The sequence below is a fragment of the Saccoglossus kowalevskii genome, chromosome 11 (genome assembly GCF_978046115.1).
Source record: "Saccoglossus kowalevskii chromosome 11, keSacKowa6.1, whole genome shotgun sequence".
Taxonomy (NCBI): domain Eukaryota; kingdom Metazoa; phylum Hemichordata; class Enteropneusta; family Harrimaniidae; genus Saccoglossus; species Saccoglossus kowalevskii.
The window spans coordinates 26,096,921-26,118,238 of NC_140651.1; the positions used below are offsets into that span (position 1 = coordinate 26,096,921).

General features: G+C 36.1%; 1 protein-coding gene across 1 annotated transcript; it reads left to right on the top strand.

Annotated features, from left to right (window-relative positions):
* The first annotated feature begins 3,929 nt into the window (after positions 1-3,929).
* On the top strand, positions 3,930-7,193 carry LOC102802879 (CD320 antigen-like). The gene is made up of 3 exons (XM_085505314.1): positions 3,930-3,984; positions 4,507-4,698; positions 6,940-7,193. Exons 1-3 carry the CDS (start codon positions 3,930-3,932, stop codon positions 7,191-7,193), a joined length of 501 nt encoding a protein of 166 aa, XP_085361440.1.
* Positions 7,194-21,318: the final 14,125 nt, after the last annotated feature.

Here is a 21,318-nt window from a genome sequence, read left to right on the forward strand (position 1 = left end):
GAATCATTTTAAAGTATAGTATTTAATATATTCTAAATAACAAACGATCACACCACTGAAGATACCAGTCGTTTTGAAGGACACAATGCATACTCTCATTTCGTCATTCTGACATCAGACGCACACCGTCGCTAGCGGGCGTCATATACAAGAATGTGTTATTGAATGGACGCTGCATGAACGAAAGTAAGAAATATTCAGCGGTTGTGTTCTTTATTTCACGATCAGAATATAGAACAAATTAGCAATGCTTGCTGTTGTTGGTGTGAGTTGGGGATTGCTGGTAGTTTATTGACTCACGTTTACCCTAATGCACTCGCATTTACCTACTTTGTGGATTTTCGTAATATCATTCTAGAGCGAAACGCGAGACGCGAGCATATTTTATATATTTTTGTTTCTGTTGAACGTCCACATTTAGTAACTCCAACTTTCATTACCAATTAATCGAGCATACATTTGTTGTTTTGTTCAACGTTTTGTGTTTCCCGGAACTCAAAGTTCGGTTAACAGTTAAAATAAAATTCGAGTTACTAAATTTGAAAGTTTTTAACCGAATTCGATTTCCATGGAATCCACTTTTCCATGGACTTCGAGTATAAAATGTCTGCGTACGTAGACTGGTTACCGTATCGCAGGTCTTTCAATACTCGTCATTATAGTTTGGAAGTGCCGCTTAAAGCGGGGGAGTCGTCACCTGCGCATGCGTCAGATTTCCATAGCATGTAATTGTTTACAAACAAGCGTCTACCCATGAGCCTTTGCGTTTTTAACGTGCGTTGTTATCGTCGCTTGAGACTCAAATCCCGTGTGTGTGCAGGTGACGACCCTTCCGCTTTAAATTTGGCTAATTAACCACGTGAATTAATTACAAACACACGAAGAATTGTGCGGTCGCACCTTCGTCCCTGTGGTAACTGTCTGTTGATACTAACAGCATGTGTGGGAAACATTTTCTCCTGACAGCTATAACTTGGTTCTAATCCGAATCGGGACCATATAAGATATAGCTTTCAGAAAAGGAAGCATAATACAGGATCCACATCACTTGCTGAATAATGAATTACCGCCAAACGTGATATTGACTCGAACACGTGAGTGTTGAAAATTGACGATGTGCGACATTTCATCGAAAGACCAATCCGTCCAAAAATTCCTTTACTCGAAAGTTGAATATATCATTATCCAAGTATCCAAACACAAACAAATGTGATACGAATTAAAGGAAACATTGCGTGTAATATTGCCGGTTTCGTAAAAGAATTTGTTTTTGAAGTTCTAAAGGCGTAAAAAGTCAGCTTTTCACCGGGTCACGACCATACTTATTAAACACTTAATTACGTCGAAAATGTGAGTGCTGAAAAGTTGGGGGTGATCTTACCAATCTCCGTACCTCATATTATAGTAGGAATTAAAGAGGTGTTGCTATTTATATTATTAATTAAAATAAAAAAAAATCTGTAACTTACAATTAGTAGTTTCTTGTTTTAAGGAGAAAACCGTTTTTCTAGAGTCATTTCACTCGTCCATAGTTCCATTAATTAACAAACAAATCAATCCAATTTGACGCACATTCTTCCAGACTCTCATTGGAGAATGGTTGTAAGTATTGGCCCGCCCCTCCTGCATGCGATACACTTGTTCAAAACTTGTTCAAATTCAAACCTTCGAATTCATTTTAACTAATAAAATCGATATATATATATAGTGATATATATATAGTGTAACAATAATATGAATTTACACTATTATATGGGGAAGAGTAAGATATGTTTACAAACACCAGCCAAACATGTTTTCTACGTATTTTATAGGGAATCAGATATTGTCAATGACCTGCTATAAAGCTGCGATTCTTTAAATGAGATTATCGACAATCATTTCTTCTACATCAGAGGCAGTTTTGAGCAATCGTTGAAATTTATTAATGTGTAGCACACTGCGTGATAGTTGGACAATTAAATAACCATACCATGGCCATTCGATGAAATGTTCTTCGGCGAAATGCCGTAGACTAAACAACGGTTATATATGTTTTTGTATTTTCAGGTATAGTATATTAGGGCAATAATAATATTGAAAGAAGTCCAAATGTGATAAACTTGTTGGTTGTGTGTCTTTGTATTCGTTTCATTTACGCTATTTTATTATAAATGCTTTCACGGACAAAGAAACAACTAACCATACTACTTGATGTTTTGCATTTTTTGAGATTATAGAGAACGTATTCGAGAATAAATAAAACAAAATAAACAACGCAGCGTGAAGCTGCGACCAGACAAAAGTTCCAGGCGACGGACAACGACCCAGAAAACACGCTAAATAAAAATGAACGTTCCAAATCGTAATTACTAGAACAATTCTGGAAATGATATATAGTGTGCAGTACGCCCGTTGTAGTCATTATCATACTAATTTAAAATGTATAACATTTGCTCCGACGTCTCATACAAAGTTATCAGTAAAATAAAAGCAACATCCGTCACGTGTTTAGTAGCATATACTCGTATACCGAATAGTTAAGTTTGTGTGTTGCACCCGTATAAAACGAAATATCTGCATACTCTGCACACATACAAAATTGAAAATCAAATGAAAACAAAACAATTACACGGAAACTACCAGAAAAAAACCCACTGCACTGAGAATCAAAAGAAAAATATACAGCAATGTCAATTTGCATGTAAACGTTTGTAGCTTGGATGAAGGACAAAGAATAAAATGCATTATGATGGATAGTTCCAATGTTCAAACGCTTACATATATCCCAGGCCCCAGGCTTTAGATTTCTTTCAAACAACTAGTGTGTTTGACATTGCATCATTCCTCAAATCCCGAACAATAACAACTTCAGGGGTTGTATTTTCAGATTTTGCCCAAAATGAGGGGTGTTTTTGCCCTGCAATCAGTGTGGAATTCTAGTGGGTCCGCTGGAAATGTTGTGCACCGCTGTAATTTTTATTTTGTTTAATTGACAAGGTACCTTCTTTCCATCAATTCCACACGTGGCGCGTACGCTTTGTAATTATTCCGTATCTCAGTGGATTTATATTGCGTTCTGTTAAGGCATCGCAGTGGTTAATATTTAACTCGTTTATGAATCTCTCCGTCAATAACTTAACCAGTTTGATTCGTCAAAAGAACTTAACTTTAAAATTATTCACTGTTAATTGATATTTAAAATATATATGCACATTATTCAACATACTTGTTGACCATCGCGGATTTTCTATAGTCGGATGCCATCAAACATTTAGCTAAGCAAAATAAAAATAGCGTGCAGAATAAACGTAAGTGACTAGTAAGTTGGCTCTTTGTTGCATGGTGTTGATTGGCTTCATTTTAATGTAAATCTCACGACAAAACCACAAAACGTGATAACGAGAACATTTATTTTATTGTACTCATTCATTAATACTGAATACAATGTAATCGTCTAAAACACACTGCCTTGGGTTTATCGTGGTACAAATAAATACACTGAATGCTATGGATTTCAAGCATAATTGCATGGAGGATATGTAATTGGATATCTGCTGTGTGAGCGACTCTAAATAAATAGGCATATCCATACAAGTATTATAACGTATTTAAGCAGACACGAGTTGATTCATTGTAAATACCGTGAAATAAATTCACCAAAAATGATAGTACGGAAAAAAAACGGGGTTTGCGGTGCTTCTCCAACTTCTCGGTTTCTTTTATTTGTGCACATTATACCGCATTGAATATGAACTTAATTAGATTTATTGTCTTTGAGCAGAGCGTATTATTCGACAGCGTTTTATTGTTTAACATTATATTCTACGTTTCCATTGCCTACTATACATCGTCGTCTCCCTGGGTCCGCTGAATTTGCGATTATATAAAGCACACACCACCACTCCACATACACCACTCTTCCAACAGAACGAAACACATACAGAAAGATGCGTCTGCTATCTGTCTGTGTTCTTAGCACATTGCTCTGCAAGTATCGAGCAGGTAGGTAACCACTGATTATGTAGACGGCTTTCGCGATAAATATCAGTTGTCAACTATATTTTAAAGTATGAACTCGTTCGGCTGAAAATATTTTTCTAACAAAAATCCGGCAATGGCATAATTATAAATGAGGTTACGCCAGAGATTTCATACTTAACTGTGTAGAAACGTCGCTATGCTACAGTTATAAAGTGCGTCGATATTTATAAAATAAGCCCTGTAACAACCATAACGGTGCGCATTTTTTCATAAGAGAGGCAGCTGAAATTAAACTCTTCGTATTCGTATTAGACGCATACTAGTATATGGTGTTAAATAAACAAGCGAAATATACTCACTTGCCGGTTGAGAGATTAATTCTCGCACTGTCAGTGATTCAGAACACTTACGTCACAAATAACAAGAACGTGTTATGTGCCGCGCTCATCTATCGGTACTTTCCTCGGACACCATTTTAATGACGGTAGTTTGACGGTACATTGGTTTAACCATTTTCCTTTTTTTGTGTTTATCGAGTTACAGTGGGGGAAGACAGTGCTGCTTACAACGCTGTGTGTGCGTATTTCTTTCCCGGTGAATACACGTACCAATGCGCTGATGGTACGTACTGCATTTCTGAAGACATGATGTGTGACGATTACGAAGTTTGCCCGGACGGCAGTGACGAAATCGGTTGCGGTGGAGACGAAACCGATGACGAAAATGCTGTTAGTGGTAAGGATTCAATAGATTCAATGACATTCCTGCCATGTGGTAATTGTAAATGGGAACAGATACAAAATTGCGTCGAATGCGGGATGGCTCAGATGTATAAGTTCTTTGCATAATTCCTATAAATCATCTTGCCCTCTAGTGACGGAATGGTTCTGTGACGTCAAAATGACGTATTGGGTGTTGACAATGTCATTCAAATCGACAACATTGTAGTCGTTCGTATCTATTACTCATAGGTATAATTTTAGTTGATGGACAACTACAGATACACGTCACCCTTTACCTCAACCCTAAAGCTCATTATTGCGTCACGTCGCTAGAGGGCGCAAATTGCAGGCAAGTTGCATTATTATAAGTTCCTGATTCGGACCGAGAGCGAGGATATCTTCAAGTCGGCTTAGTAAAAAAAATACGCCTCTGGCCATGGCGGGAATGTCTGCTGCTAACCATAATCTTTTTATGGCGTTGAACAGCTTTCTAGATCCCGACAACCACGTACCATCTGCATATTCCATAAATACCTTGAATTAAACCACTTTTTTTTGCGAATACCAAAAGTATTCGTACTAGGGAGGCGGTCAAAATAAAACCAGCGGTTTCCGGCCCGGTATCTGCAGAGCTCCGCGGACAATTCAGTGCGGCGCCTCGTTTTCGCAAGCGGACTGAAACAAATTGAAAACACATTGTTTAGCTTCAGTTGTTGTATAAAATAAGATAATTTAAAAGTAAATAATAAAAAAAAAAATGAATGCTCGTTTGTACATTTTTAAGGACATCGTAGTATAAAGATGTCTGCTGACCTATTTCTTAATGTCCGTAAATAGTGTGTTTGCTTATTTATCAAAGTGTCGATTTCACAAAATTGCTGGCCGTAAATATTTGGTGTGTCACGTTGCTTTACCGCCGTAAACACCGGACGACTTGCGTTATATCTAGCTCTGTTTTTATTGAAAACAATTATTTCCCGATAATAAAAAAAGAATTATAGTGAATTTCACTGAAATAAATGAAACACGTACTTTGCCGACAAAATGAAACTATGTTTCCCTGTAAAATCTGGGTCAGAAGTCACAATTCGTGTCAGCGACTTTCTCTATTAAATTCACGTAATAACACTGTCTCCTTGAACGCATTTACGTAGATTCCACAAAATTGCGGGTCGTAAATATTTGGTGTATCACGTTGCATTGTTTACATAAAGCATCGGATGACTTGTGTTATAATATTTTGCTCTGGTTTGACTAAAACTATTATTTCCAAATAAAAACGAACTTTAGTCGATCGCACTTAAGTATGAAGTTCACACTTTAGTGACAAAACGGAACTATGCGTCCCTGCTAAATCTAGGTCAGAAGTTCAAATACCCGTCAGCGATTTTTCTCCAAGTCACTTTATATTAAGTGGTTCCATGAGCACAAATTGTCGATTTTAAAACGTTACGGAATGTACAATTTCGTTATACCAACACGTATAAAAGAACGAAGAATATTTTATTATATCGGCGGTATCCAGTTTTCAAAGTAAAATACCATCATGATGATTACGATTCATTTTTCTCGAGATCGTGGGTCATCTACCCGTCAAACCTTCGAGGTCAAACTGCATGAATATAATTCGTGCTATTTCGTTGACTGACATGCACTACTGGCAGTAAAAACAAATTAGAAATCTCTAACAAGAGAGGAATCTCGGATTCCTGTACTTCGAATCAATTTCTATCAAGACACAGACGTTTGACAGTTACTTTTTCTAGGTGAACCTGTTCGTATACGGACAGAAAATATGCCGTTTCCGAGTGACCTCATTACAAGCTAATTAGTGAAATCGGCGGAGCTCCCCGGTGCTACGCGGAGCTCCTCGGAGGATATAGAAGCTCCGCTGGGCTTCACGGATAAAGTGTCGAAAACCGCTGGTTTGATTTTTATCATCTCCCTCAACATGATCTAAATAATACCCTATATGAAACTTCACAAGTTAAAGTTAAAAAATAGTGTGCCATTCTCACGAAAAACCATATTGCAATATACGTTGAAATTCAGGGACTAAAAACGTAAGAGACATGTCAAATATATGTAAATGGGCGAATAGGAAATGTGCAAACAAATTAACACAGTCATAGCGGATTATGTTATCGAGTCAGCTGCGGCTGTAATGTACGTATCAGACAAAAGTGAGTGGACGACGGCCAAGTATACATTTCAATGCATTAGTAACAATACAGAAAGTTTACATTTTTTTCAGACGAGATCGCACCGGGTGCTTACTACAATACAAATGGATGTGCGATGTGGTTTCCAAATTTTCCGTATAAATGCGCCGACGGCAGCAACTGCTTTCCGGAGCGTAACCTGTGCGATGGACACAAACTCTGTGCCGATGGCAGTGACAAGATTGGTTGCGATGACGCTGACACTGTACTGAAGATAGCAGTACTGATGTCGCCGATGAAGGAAATAATGACACTGGCAATGAGGCTGATAGTGATGGCGATGTGAATGGCGGCAACAATGACGATACTCGAGATGAAGATAATACGAGTAAGTATTAATCATCCCCAGAAATTCACTAATCCAATATAATACGGGAAACAACTTACTGACGTTTTGAAGAGGATGGATTGGGAGCCTAGAGCCTCCTCTGTTTGTTTCTTTATAAATCGCTTTTTTAGGGATTATCGAAATAGTCAGTTCTTTCTTTTCAACGGTGCGGCAGTGAATCTATATTGTTTTTATAATAGAATGTTCACTTAACGAATAATATAAATTATGATATTTCGTACATTAACATGAAAACTTACCTTGATACCCTCCTTCCACACTAACGAACTGTTATTAATATTAAAACGGGCGTAGAGATTATATTACAAGGGGGAGGTTTATTTCTTTATAGAAACAAAAGCCTACAACGACACGAGCGGTTGTGGTAAACAGTATCTAGAGAGTCCATTTGTATGTGTGGATCGTAGCTGGTGTATAAAAGAAGAAGAACAACTCTGTGACGGTCTCGTCAACTGCAATGATCACAGTGATGAAATCGAGTGTGGTAAGTCATCGGTTTAAAATTGAAATATCCGCTGGATTTGATAACACATTGCTTCAATGAAATGCTCCTACTAGCAATATTGAAAGTGCGCCAGCAGGCGACGAGTTAAGGCATGAAGGAAAGCGGGAACTAGCGCAGGGTGTTCGATTGGTGAAGGGACACATTTATAATGTCGTCAGAGCCGAATTGCGTCGTGGGATACACGAAACTACTGTAGTTTTAGGGCCAAATGCGACCCATGAAATTCCCCACTGAGAGGTAGCTTGGAAGCTTCACTGACAGCATATTAAGCCTTAACAAATTATGTTTCCGATTAGCGTTCACCACCAAAATAGTTTTTCACTTATTTCACGACTGCACATACAGCGCCGACTGATGAAATCAGCAATATTAGCGCTCCTTCGAATATTTAAGCTTAGAAAAAAATATATATAAGGAAAAAAAATACCACCTCACTGCCTTGTGTTTGTAAACAAAAATATTAAGCTCCTTTATGTATTTACACCATCTACCAGGGTACGGCGAAACTGACAGCAATAACTGCACGGTGCCAACGCACTTAGGTAATGACGGACCCAGCGATTTCGAAGACCAGCTGCTTGAACTATTTCCGCTGCCTTCACGGCGTGGGCGCTCTTAGCTGGAACACAACGCTCGCACTGGAGGGTCAACGCGTGGCACAGAAAGTGGAAAACTCGAACACACTTCCCTCTACGACTATGGGGAAAATCTGGCTGTGACGAGAATGGAAGATATGAGTTACGCAACAGGTATGGAATACTTACTAAAATATGCTAGTTAGATACATATTTTATTTTCATGGAGATGGAATTTAAATAAATTACAATCGCAGTTACTACACTACCTAGGGTGTGTACATATTTCAATACACACAAATATATACGAAATAAATAAATAATCATATCTTCCGTTTCAAAACCTGAAAAATGTTTCATACAGGCGCAATCAAATATCTATATAATCAAAACTTGTTCTGCTTTATGATATTCGTTCTTCGAAATGATTTCACTTTTCGTGTTGGTAGTCTTAACAACCTTCCCGCGTTCAAACCGACCATTCCGGGATTAAGTGGTGCTCACAGTGGAGTCAAGTGTGTACATAATGTACGAATTCACACCCAGACACCACGCACTGTTCAGCCAATCATATTTCGCAATAATCGAGCGGATCAGGGCTTTATGAGAACAGTTTCCTGATAGGTTGACTAATACTTGTTATTGTTCGTCTGATGTGTTATTGACAGGTTATGGTTTTGTTAAGTTATAGTACGATGAGATAAAACATTACGATTACAGCAAACCCGGATATGCACTTGAAACTGGTAAGTTAATACATACAGCTTGAATTAGGGGAAAAGATACCCGTTGACGCCTGGCATAGATGATTTTCCGTTCACTGCGATGTCTCGCATTTTGCGTGAAATGCACGGCCCGAATCTTTCAGAGTGAAATATATTGTTGAGATACCCTCACCTCATCAAACTAACTATAATCCAATGTTTATAGCACATTATTAAAATAGCAAAGAAATAGCTTCGAGTTTGTTGAATCACAGTGTTTTGAACGGAGTTGGTTTATTGCAGACAGTAACGATTTACCATGTCCAAATATATGTTCAGAAATAATTCCGACTGTCATAACCCGTATACTACCGATAAGTTATTAACATAATGTGACTAGTACTCACGTCTAACAATACTGTTACTTTGGCATTGATGTTCAACGACAATTAGAGTTGAAATAAAATATGATGACAATGTTTGCAACAAACGAACACGTTGATATTACCCGAATAAACAACCACAACCAACAGTGGTGAAGAGAAACGATGAAAATAGTTAAAACTAAACATTCTGTATTTTATTTACTTGTAATTCCCTGAGTTTTAACATTCCCACTCTCGTTTTTCCTATAGGACACTTCACCCAGGTTGTGTGGGCAGATAGCAAGACGCTTGGCTGTGACGCTGTCGACGATGGCAACAGAGATTGGCTCGCCTGTGAATATAGCCCACCTGGCAATTACAACAACAAGTTCTCTTCAAACGTACCTCAACCATTATAATGATTATACTATTGCACACTTAAAACGTCTGAATTAAATCTGTTATCGATCTGTATTGCGTATTGTTTTTGAGTTTCTATTCTTGGAACCACGTATATGAAACAATCTGTTATTTTTAAAACCCAATATTTCAAGGAATTCTTAATATTAAAGTAAAAATGAATTCCAAGTCTTTGTTTTTTAATCTTCTGAAAAAATAAACTATTGAAACCCCAAGAAACGTCTATGTATATTTTGTTTTATCTTATCAGTAATATATCATAGTTCATAGCATAATATTATATCTAAAATATTCAACAAATCATTTGTTTGTGAGGCGAGTGCCTTGCAATTTTTGCAGCTTGTTAACAACATTTTTAATCAGACACTTTTTAACGATCACTGACTAGAACCAATCATTTTTTTGTTTTTAAATACATAGTGTGTTTGAGCCCAAAGCGCCCTCAATGTCATTTCATGTGGCTGTGGAAATAGCACTTGCACCCAAACTCCTGGTGACTCAATCCTGAGCATTGCATCGTAATCTCATTGAATAAATTCACTCATCATTAGCTAAATCATGTAAAACAAAATGGCTGCCAGTCGATGGTTTTGACTTAATTAATATTCACAGTTATACCTATTTATAGGTAGCCGTGTTACATGGAATATTAGTTTGATCAGATAAGGAAATGAGCGCACCACTAAGTGCAGTCATTTGTGGGAGTATATTTAAAGTGCTACCTGGTTGTCGTTACTTGAAACAACATAATACTTTTGTTGCAGCTGTTACCTGAATATGTGAAATTCAGAGTCGAGTACAGCAAACCCGTAACACGTTGTACTTTCAGATTTTGACGAAACAAAGCGTTTTTAAATATGATGGTAGAAACAGCAAACACAGTTACAAAAATAACAAATCGGTAAAATAGAACCAATGCAAAACTACTTACAAGCTTGTGCCTGATTGGTTACTCATTCCGAAAACCTAACTGTCAGACCAATCAGACAGCAGTTTGTTTGTTTACAGATTCTTTAGACGTATCAAATTTTGCATTGTATATATGCTTTGACTCAACTGGCAAAATAAAAATCGATCAGTATCCAAAGACAAGTTCTCATCCACAATTGAATAGAACTAGCATATATTGATTATAGATACATCAAGCGGTAACGCAAATTTTCACCCGCATTTCGTAAAATAATATTTCTTTCCGGAAGCATGGTTATAAATTATCAGTAGAATGAAACATTTATTCTTTTATAGGGACGAACATAACGTTGGCTACATGCAGACTTGAAGTGTACGCCACCAACCGGTGTATCTAAATAATTAAATACGCGTGTCTGGAAACAATTCGTTATCTCTTTCATGCTGCAGCTGAATGTGCCTTATCAGTGATGAACATTTTGCGTGCTTGTTTTAACAACAACGTTTAGTCGCATGACAATAATTTTCGTGTTTCGCACATAAGCACGGAACGGTAGTTCCCATGGACACACTGCACATGGCATTCTGTTGTTATGCCAAACTAAATAACATAATATGAGCTTATTATGAGGATACCTCAAAGTATGCACGAAGACAATACAGCGCGTCGATCAATGTGAAGGCATACTTTGAGGTATCCTCGTAATAACCTTATCATTATACATATTTTCTTCCAAGGATACACCATGGGAATGTTGAAATCTAAAAAAAGTGTGGAACAGAATCAGCAAATTTTTTTGTGTGGAGTCCGGTCAAAGCCTGGTTGCAGCCATGTTTGTTTTTATTGTTAGAGAACGCTTACGCGCGTAAACATTCCATATTTAGAATTCGTATTTCCTAATATGCTAGGATGAAAAATCCACGTAAAATACCGCAAAAATTACGGCACGCTGTAACTTATGGCGTTACGGTGACAGATGTATAATAATATTAATTAATCATATACTATTTTGTATATTTTTTTAAAAAAAACACATATTTTTTAAAATTAATCAAACCACATAAATTTCAATACATCACCATATGTATTCGTTTACTCTATAATAATATTTCATTCAAAGAAAACAATAAAATAGTTTATGACCATCAACTCGACCATATCGCGTAGAGTACTTAGTCACAGTTAAATTGGCAAGAAACAAATTACTCCTTTGAGTGAGCTTATTCGAAGGGGATAATGTTTCGAAAGGTAATAAAGTATTCATCACAATACATGGTTGCTATGGTTTCAATGTATGCTTGGATAAACCTGTGCCATCAACGGTTACACCAATAAAAACAGGTTGACACAACGTCATAAACCGAAGTTTAGTGCGGATACTCTTCCTCCTTAAATTTAAATGTTCACTGTTTACAAATTCGACGGCGTGAGGGGAGGGGGGTTAATGACAATGCATACACACAATCATAGACCAGTGGCCACACTGAATTATCCGAACATTAAATAAAATATTGAATTTAAGAAAATACAGTGCACGATTGCACAATACATTGCTGCATCGAACCTCCCATTGTATGTAATTGAAAACTATTGAAACACAGAAATACTACTAGAATTAAAGCTAAGTTTGAATGTTTTTGTAATATTAGGATTCATATAAATAATAATATACGACTTTTCCATTCTATGCCATCAAAGAAATTATCGAGATATGAAGAAATAAGGTCATCATTGGCACCATCGCGAAAATGTAACTTCTTTATTAAGTTTCTGACTTTCGGTTCACGAAATAATTTCCAATAATTAAATTTTGTTAACACTAAAACACGAAAAAGAATATATCTTATCTTGAACTTATCCTCCTTAAATATATCGTGGGATAATGTGCACATTGCTATCATTAAATAGGTATTGTCCTGAACTCTTCTTCTTCTGTATAATACTGTTCTGGTAGTACAGTCTATGGGTTAAGAGGTTTTTGTCCGCCCCATCTGATGTAGTAAATGCTGCTAAAGATTTGCTGTGTATGCCACAAATATGTATGATAGAAAGGTCAAAGCTTTTGATCAAAATATCTAATTTTGGTAATCTGAAGTCAAAATAATCACAATTATGCGTAAACATTAGGCTAGAGGGAAATATGGATCGAAAATATATTTAAAACACACACACATGGGTTTAATTATAGCGTGTTTTCTTCTTTGAAAAACATCACAATCACGAGTAATAAATACACGAGTTGATTGATAGTTTATTACATAATAACATATTTACAAATTGTATGTTATATTATCACATGTGTCAGGCATTATTCAAATAATGATTACTCTTGATTAGGTCGCTACTCATTGTGATTGTCGCGACCCGACACCCTTGAGTAAGGCCGCTGCCACCCTACGTATCTCATTATTTAACGGACAATATGTGTTAAGGTGTCTTTTTAACGGCCACTCAGTGCAACGAAAAGTTAGTTTCCTTTACTTTAAAACTGTGATGCAATCGTCCAAGTGCTCTCAGCAAAATTGTATATGCTGTCCCAGTGATCAAATATGTTTAGGAAAATGACCACAAAGATTCATAATTTCGTAACATAATTATCATTTGAGAGTGAGTAAGCGCAAAATAACACTTCATTGGATTTTCAGAGCCGGCCTTTGAAAAACAAGAAACCGCAAAACGAGGCCGAATGAATCCCTACAACGTGACACATTAGTATTACAAACCCTGGAAGAAGAAACTCCTGAAAACATTCATTACCATAGGACTGCATGAAAGAGAACTTGATATACTTATATTGGTCGTAGTTCAGATGTTGGTAATAACGAAATGGTACAAAAATGAACGACTAGCCTCAACAGACAATAAGTTTCTTGAATTATATATGAATGGACATGTGGGCAAATAGAGCCGCTAGCACTCTCACACATCAATGTTATTTGTCTTGTATATAACACAGTATCCATTCGACTATGATGCCCGTGTTGGGCAGGATGTATTCACTCTTTTCAAAATATAGACAATTAACAGCGACTTTCCTAATATAATAATTTGGAGTATTTTCACCATATAAAACAATAATTTCAACTTGTCCCTGTTCAATTATTCAATGCATATTAATCACATTTTTATGGGTGCTGCACAAAGAAAGCATCCAATCATCACGAATGAATAGTTAGTTAATCGTTTTATACGATGAGTAATTGACGTTAATTTGTTATCCATACACACGAGTTGCAACATGCCATTCCCAACATTAGTGTTGATGTTGTTCTTCATTTTTCAAAATTGTACATTTGCAATGTCTTCTTATGTTTACACTGGAACCCAAATTAGTTTTAACAATGACGTTGCACAAAGGGGAATAAGGGAAAAAGTATTTCTCAGCTACAGCTCTATTATGTGTTTCCATGATTGTATGAAGTTAGGGGCCGCGTGTGAGGCTATTAGTTACCATCCACTATACCGTACATGCCACATACATAAGGAAATCAGGAAAAGCCAGTTATCCTCACGACCTGGATGGATGTTTGCATCAAAAGATAAATTCCAGATTCTATCTACAGAAGAGAACAATGAAGTAAGTGGAACTCAGAATTGCGCAACTCGGAATGGCACCAGTGCGTCACTGGAAGTGTGTTTTCTTAATTTGTTTAATGGCATGCACACCAGTTACCTTATGTACAAATATTACATGATACAATATTTATATACACACACATTATGTTATATTATTATACATCTGTCATCGTAACGCCATAAGTTACAGCGTGCCGTACGGAGTATTTTCAGCCTATCATATTAGGAAATGCGAATTCCAAATTTGAAATGATTACGCGAGGAAGCGTCCTCTAATAATAAAAACAAACATGGCTGCCACCAGAGTTTGACCGGACTCCACACAAAGCAGTTCGTTGATTCTGTTCTAAACATTTTGAATTTCGACATTCCCATGGTGTATCCTTGGAAGTAAAAGATTTGAAATAGTAAGGTTATTACGAGAATACCTCAAAGTATGCACTCAGACAGTACGCCGCTGCGCGTCGGTCAATACTCCCGCTGTACTGTCTTCGTGCATACTTTGAGGTATTCTATTGCTTACGTATTGGTAATCTTGGTAGAGTGATTTGTATGCTGAATTCTAATCAGCATATTATTTTTATACACAAGAAATCGCAGTTCAAATATGAAATGTGCATGACATTTATACACACCATATATTTCTATTGCTAAAACACATTAATACGTTGTATTTGAAAACATATCTGACCAAACGAAATTCAAGGTAGAGTAATATGTGACTATGGTGTCTGCAGGTGTTGCTACCGGTATCGTTATGTTCAACAAACCAATGCAAAATGAACTCTTGGTGTGTATCGGATGGAGAAAATTTTCAGTGCAATTGTCGTGCAGAAGAACATTATGTTGGTGAATTATGCGATGTGCCCTGTAAGTGAAAAACATTTCCTAATAATATTTTAAATTTTATACCACTTTTGAACACGTGATTCGATTTCTGGTCATATGTTCAATACATTAAATCCGCACATATTCTTTTATACTGAATGTAACATGCTAAAGTTGTATTCATATGCAGATTTCTAATAACATAATAATACAAGTATACATATAGCAACACATAGCAACAAGTTCAAAACATAATATTTTCAAAATTTCTTTCGCAACAAAACTTACTTCTATTCTGGATCTCCAATCCCGGCATTTACAGACTTTACTTTAAAAACTCTGAAGTACTTGCTTTGTCAATGACATAACTTGAACACTCATTTCGAATACTTGCTCAAATTGCTCTCACATAATTAGCTGACTTTTAATTTGCCACATGTTTAAAATCAAGGAACATAGTATACAATTCGGCAATTGTATGAACGGTGCATGCAGGAAATCATACAACTTACTTCCCGTAGTAAGTAAAGCAATTTTAATCCCTTCAGGCGTTGTGACAAATGCAATATTTGTTGCTCTAATACCTGTTTTTCGCACTGGTTCTGCACTGCTTTTGCTAATTTAACAATAATAAACTTATAAGATTCTGAAAAAAAAGGGAAACTTAGACTATAATATAAAAACGACAAACATTGTTGAAATATGTTAAAATTAATATTTTTAAGAGAATCCAACTGATCAAAACTAGCGAAGTAAAAAAATAACGTTGTTTCTTCATGGGAAAGTTTGAATGAAATGAATATTACAAACCAACTAAAAGGCAACATTTTAATAAATATTTTGTGATTCAAGTGAAAGGTATTTTGCACCGAAAATGTAGTAGTTGATAAAAATAAATTTGTAGTCACATAACACAAACAATCTTAAACTTATATACAGTGTTTTAAATTAGCTGGACAATTAAAATGCATTGTGTGGAGAAGCAAAAAATGGGATTCTAAACTCTCATGACACGCTCCTAAAACATTACAAATATAAATTAATTACGTATCTTTATAATTTATTGATTGGATTCAATTGATGAAGCATAAACAAACAACATCAGCCTTTGTCCCAACCTAAGAAGAGACACCCGATATACGGCTATGTAGGTTATTGAAGTTAGATGAGTTCAAACACAATAAAAAAAATATTGTTATACACCTGTCACCGTAACGCCATAAGGTACAGCGTGCCGTAATATTGCGGTATTGCACAGGGTATTTTCATCCACCATATTAAGAAATGAAAATTTCAAATATAGAGCGGTTGCGCGCCAAATGTACGCGGTCGCATCGACCTCCGCTGCGCGTCGGTCGATACTCTCGCCGTACTGTCTTTGTGCATATTTTGCAGTATCCTCGTAATAACCCCATATTATTTCTGTATTACTGTTAGATACAGATTACGTGAATGTCCGAAAGCATAAACCATAACACATTTGAATCTTGCAAAGTATATTTATTCACTAATATAACAATCATCACTTAAAGATAACTGGATGTTACTCATGAGCATCGTCGCCCAAGACACTCAAACGTAACTGTTATGGAAACCCTCTCAAACTGAAAAAAATCTATACAAAGTATAATTATGCTTTCAACACAATCTGAAGAAAATCAAAATATACCATGGCCTATAAACATTATAGACCTGGATGTTAATTTGTTTACCGATAGGATTATATATTTTTCCATAGAATGCTGTTCAATAGCCATAAGTTTGACATGTCTTCTTTATACCAAACTAATTGTTTTATCGCACTTATGTTGACAGTCACTAAAACTGGACGTGAACTTCTCATTTGTTACAGTGCATATAAGCCCCAATTGCAGTATCCAAACACAATTGGAAACTAACTTACCAATTCATATTGGTGTGACATTTGAAGCGACACTGATCTCGACTCACACCAGTTGTCAAATCATTAAGTCTATTATTCCTCTCTTTGCACCTAGAAGACATTGTGTCATGTAGTCAACAAAATGAAACCCAACAGCATTAGATAACAAATACATGATTACTTTCTAAGACTCGAGTGAAATTGTTTGCGACGTATAATTAGTATCACAATATGTCATAGCACAATTAATGGCGTTGCTCTCTATGGTACACTTTATTTTGCAAGCATAGAAGTTACATTGAATACATTATTACCAATTGCAAGTTCAGCAGAAGCCCTTAGTATTACTATTACCCTATGTTGAAACGCGTGTATAACTTATTTATTCCACTTTTAACAGTTCTGCCACAGTCACTACCGATGTGGGAAATATGGGGTACCTGGTCCGACTGTACAGTGTCATGTGGAACTGGATATCAACAACGACTAAGGTCATGTGACAATGATATTGACGTGCCTGATAGTGTGTACTGTGAAGGTCACAATTTTGATTACAGACGTTGTAATCAAATGCCTTGCCCAAGTACGTGTAATTACATAATACAGCAAGTTGACATAGTAATCATTTTTTGTTTGTTTATAAAATGTAACAAACAATTAAACTGAATACTTTTTAATTACTAATACAATGCGTTAAAAGTCAATTTTGAACAATTATAAAAAAAGTATAAAATATCACATGACCTGAATGCCAATCTTGTGAATATACACACTTACTTAAATTCCCAGTCTAAAAGATTCAACCCTAGCAATGCACGGTCTGCTATGCACATAGATTCTATATTTGTGTTCCAAATACATTGAATTTAACACAATTATTAATGTCGAGTATTCTTTGCAGTTTGGTCAATGTGGAGTGAATTTTCATGGCCTCCATCGTCTGATGGCACTGTGTATCGCAGTAGAGAATGCTTGAATGCAGGTTTGGTGAATATTGATAGTGGCTGTTTTGGTGATACAATAGAATCAAAGAGTGACCACTTACACCCAAGTAGGTAAACCAGAAGTTATCAAATAAACTCATAATATATATACAATGAATAACTCAATTGATTTCCACTCCTTAAACAACAACAACAACAACAACAACAAAGCAGATGATGTGAAGTGAAAACTAGTACATTATTCAGTGGTCTTATTGAGAACTGACTTAAGACTATGTCTGGCATTTCGAAATCAAAAAATATCCGCCAAACTGAAGCCTACAAACATGTGTCTTGTTTTTTTGTGTCACAATTCAAATCAAACAGTTTAAAATCACAACATAGACGGAATCGCATTCATTGGTTCATAATAATGCCACAATTCCAATGAAAAACGCCTTTCTGTTGCCATTGTTGCATTCTAACACATATTATCGAATTAGCATCCATAACATACACAAATTTTAATAATTGATTTGTAGGGAAAGAATATTCTATTAATTAACATTCTTAAGCATGAAGAAAATAAAACCACGAATATATACAATAATTTTTTTCTGAAGAAAGTAGTGCATATATATATTTTTTATAAACATACTTTAGTTTTAATATGCCCTATCATAACATTACTCATATGAAACAGGCATGGGATTGGCCATAATGTCAACTAAATTATTCAGGGCTTAATATACGAATGATAACGAGAACGTCTTATCAAATTAGATCTGAAATACAGATATTTAATAAAATAGCTTGCTTGTGTGTATACATTTTTGAAAATGTAATACATATATCTGATTTGAAGATGCTCTTGCACTATTATCCAGAATTACTTTTATAGACCTCGTGAGTAAAATGTCTTTATCAGTAGTGAAATTGAGTGTGACAAGTATATGTATTTATCATAGACATGGTTCTAAGACTGATTTCCGGTGAACTTAGTTCAGGACGTGTCGAAATTTTCATTCCCAAACTTGGCCAGTGGGCAAATATACAAAGCGACAAAAGCTGGAGCATGGACAACGCCAATGTCGTATGCAAACAACTTGGATTTCCAATTGCAACAGGTAATCTTAGTTATTAATTATGCATTGAATTATTTTAGCGAATTGATTGTTTGGTTGGTAAGTAGGATATTGGATGGATGGGTTTGGATTGGTTGGCTCATTTATATTTTGGTGGATATGCTGGTTGTTTGGGTATTGGTTGGTTATTGGACTGGTTCATATTGGTAGGGTATTGATGTAAGTGACAGGGTTAGTTTCTTTTTTTGGTTTGTTAGATGCTATAAATCATGTCCACACAAATACTGTTTTTCGCTTTATTTCTAGATGTGGTAAAGTACAGTACATCTTATCCCAGTACGATGCCAGCTGTGATAAGTGACATAAGTTGTGTTGGCAATGAACATTCTATATCAATGTGTCCGCGACAAGAGCTTCGATTTGTGTTCCGCTCGTCATATGAGAACGGTGTAAATGTAACATGCGGAGAAGGTGTGTATCATTGATAATATAATAAACGAGACAACAAACATTAGGAGATGGACCCATCTGTATTTTATGACCCAGTGACATTCCCCTTTAACCTTAAAATCAAATCATGAACTCTAGTTATATTCCAACATGCACATTTGTACTGCAAACTTGACCTTTAACATCCAAACATTGGGATCATATGAGGCTTAAGGTAGCTATTTTCAGTTGTAATTGTGTTGTATTATGTGACATTGACCTTTGGCCTAGCAACTAAGTATTATAGATTCACATGATGAACATGCAAGCCAAATTTGAAGGCGTTGGATTTTTTTCGTTGTAGTTATATCGCGAAATCACATAAACGCACAATAGGAAGTTGATATTTGATCCGAAAATTTACCCTTGGTCAGTTAACGAGTACACTTGTTCATGTTTCGTTTGCATTCATAATACTTTTTTTATAGTTACTGCATTAATAGCATATTTCAATATAAATATTCAAAAACATTTATTCAAAATGTAGCTACTTCTTTGGGCGAATGGAATAGTTGGAGTCCCTGTTCTGTGACTTGTGGTTGGGGATTGGAAATGAGAACGCGGCCATGTAGCGCTACAAATGCTGCATCAAATGATTGCTCACAACGCAACTTACAGGAACATAGAGAATGTGTATACGTTAGACCATGTGGTGAGTATCAAACTTTGTTCATTGGTATTTTCGTATCATGTTATTCTTCATATTCAAAAGTAGTTAACTCACAATTTTAATAATAGTAGTATTAGAGAAATATCATTGTTTTTAAAATGCTCAAGACGTTGAGATTCTTTGGAGATTCGCGTTGAGCGGACGTGCAGTCGCATTGATAACGTTTTACAATGCATATATTTCGTCATCGTCCGCCTGTACTGGTGATGTTCCGTTCGGACATTCCTTCCGCTCCAACCAGGGGCGGATACAGGATTTAAAATCGCCTGACTAAGTTAATGATTTTTTTATATTATACAAAAACAAATTGAATACAGTTTTCAACGGGTTGGGGGACCCTGAAAGAACCCACCCTCTAGATTCGCCACTGCGGAACCTGTGCGGTAACTCTATTCATAACCGTATGTATGTCACGTATTCGCGTGATAGATAGTTCACCGAACAATAGAAAGCTTTGTTATATATGAGTGCCAACAAGGGCTTGAAGTTTCGCATTTCTCATGTCTTCATCTTCGGCTTCATTTCTTCCGATATATGTTGCAGTGACATGAGCTAAGAGATATAACACCTGTTCCTCCATAATACAGTGGTGACAACACTACTACCACGCTCGCTGGTCGCAAAGCCGGTAAAGCATAACAATATATTGATTTAACAACGACTAACAACGAACGCTTCGGACTCGGAACTGTCAAAGACAACACAGCTTCCTCTGTGCGCAGCGATATTGATAGATTGGCCAAGCGCGTTGATGAAAGAAGCAATCTAATTGGCTGTTGATAAACTGATTCCAAACTGTCCGGGCAGTACACATATTCCTATTGAAATACTTCTTGCTGATGATAAAGTCTTTTGCCAGAACTTCAGATGATAACAGTCCGGAGCAAAAATCTGGAACAGTATCCCCCTTCACATACGATCAATACCAAATGTATCGAAATTTAGAAAAAACTTTTAAAATTACATTTATTGCATGAAAATAATTGAAGTTATTTATCCATTATTTATTTAATTATTTATTTTATTCATTCACTCCTTCATTCATTTATTCACTTACTACCTGAAGCCCATTTCATCCATTTTCTGTGTGTATAGAATTGTATCTTAACAAATATTGTATTTCATACTTC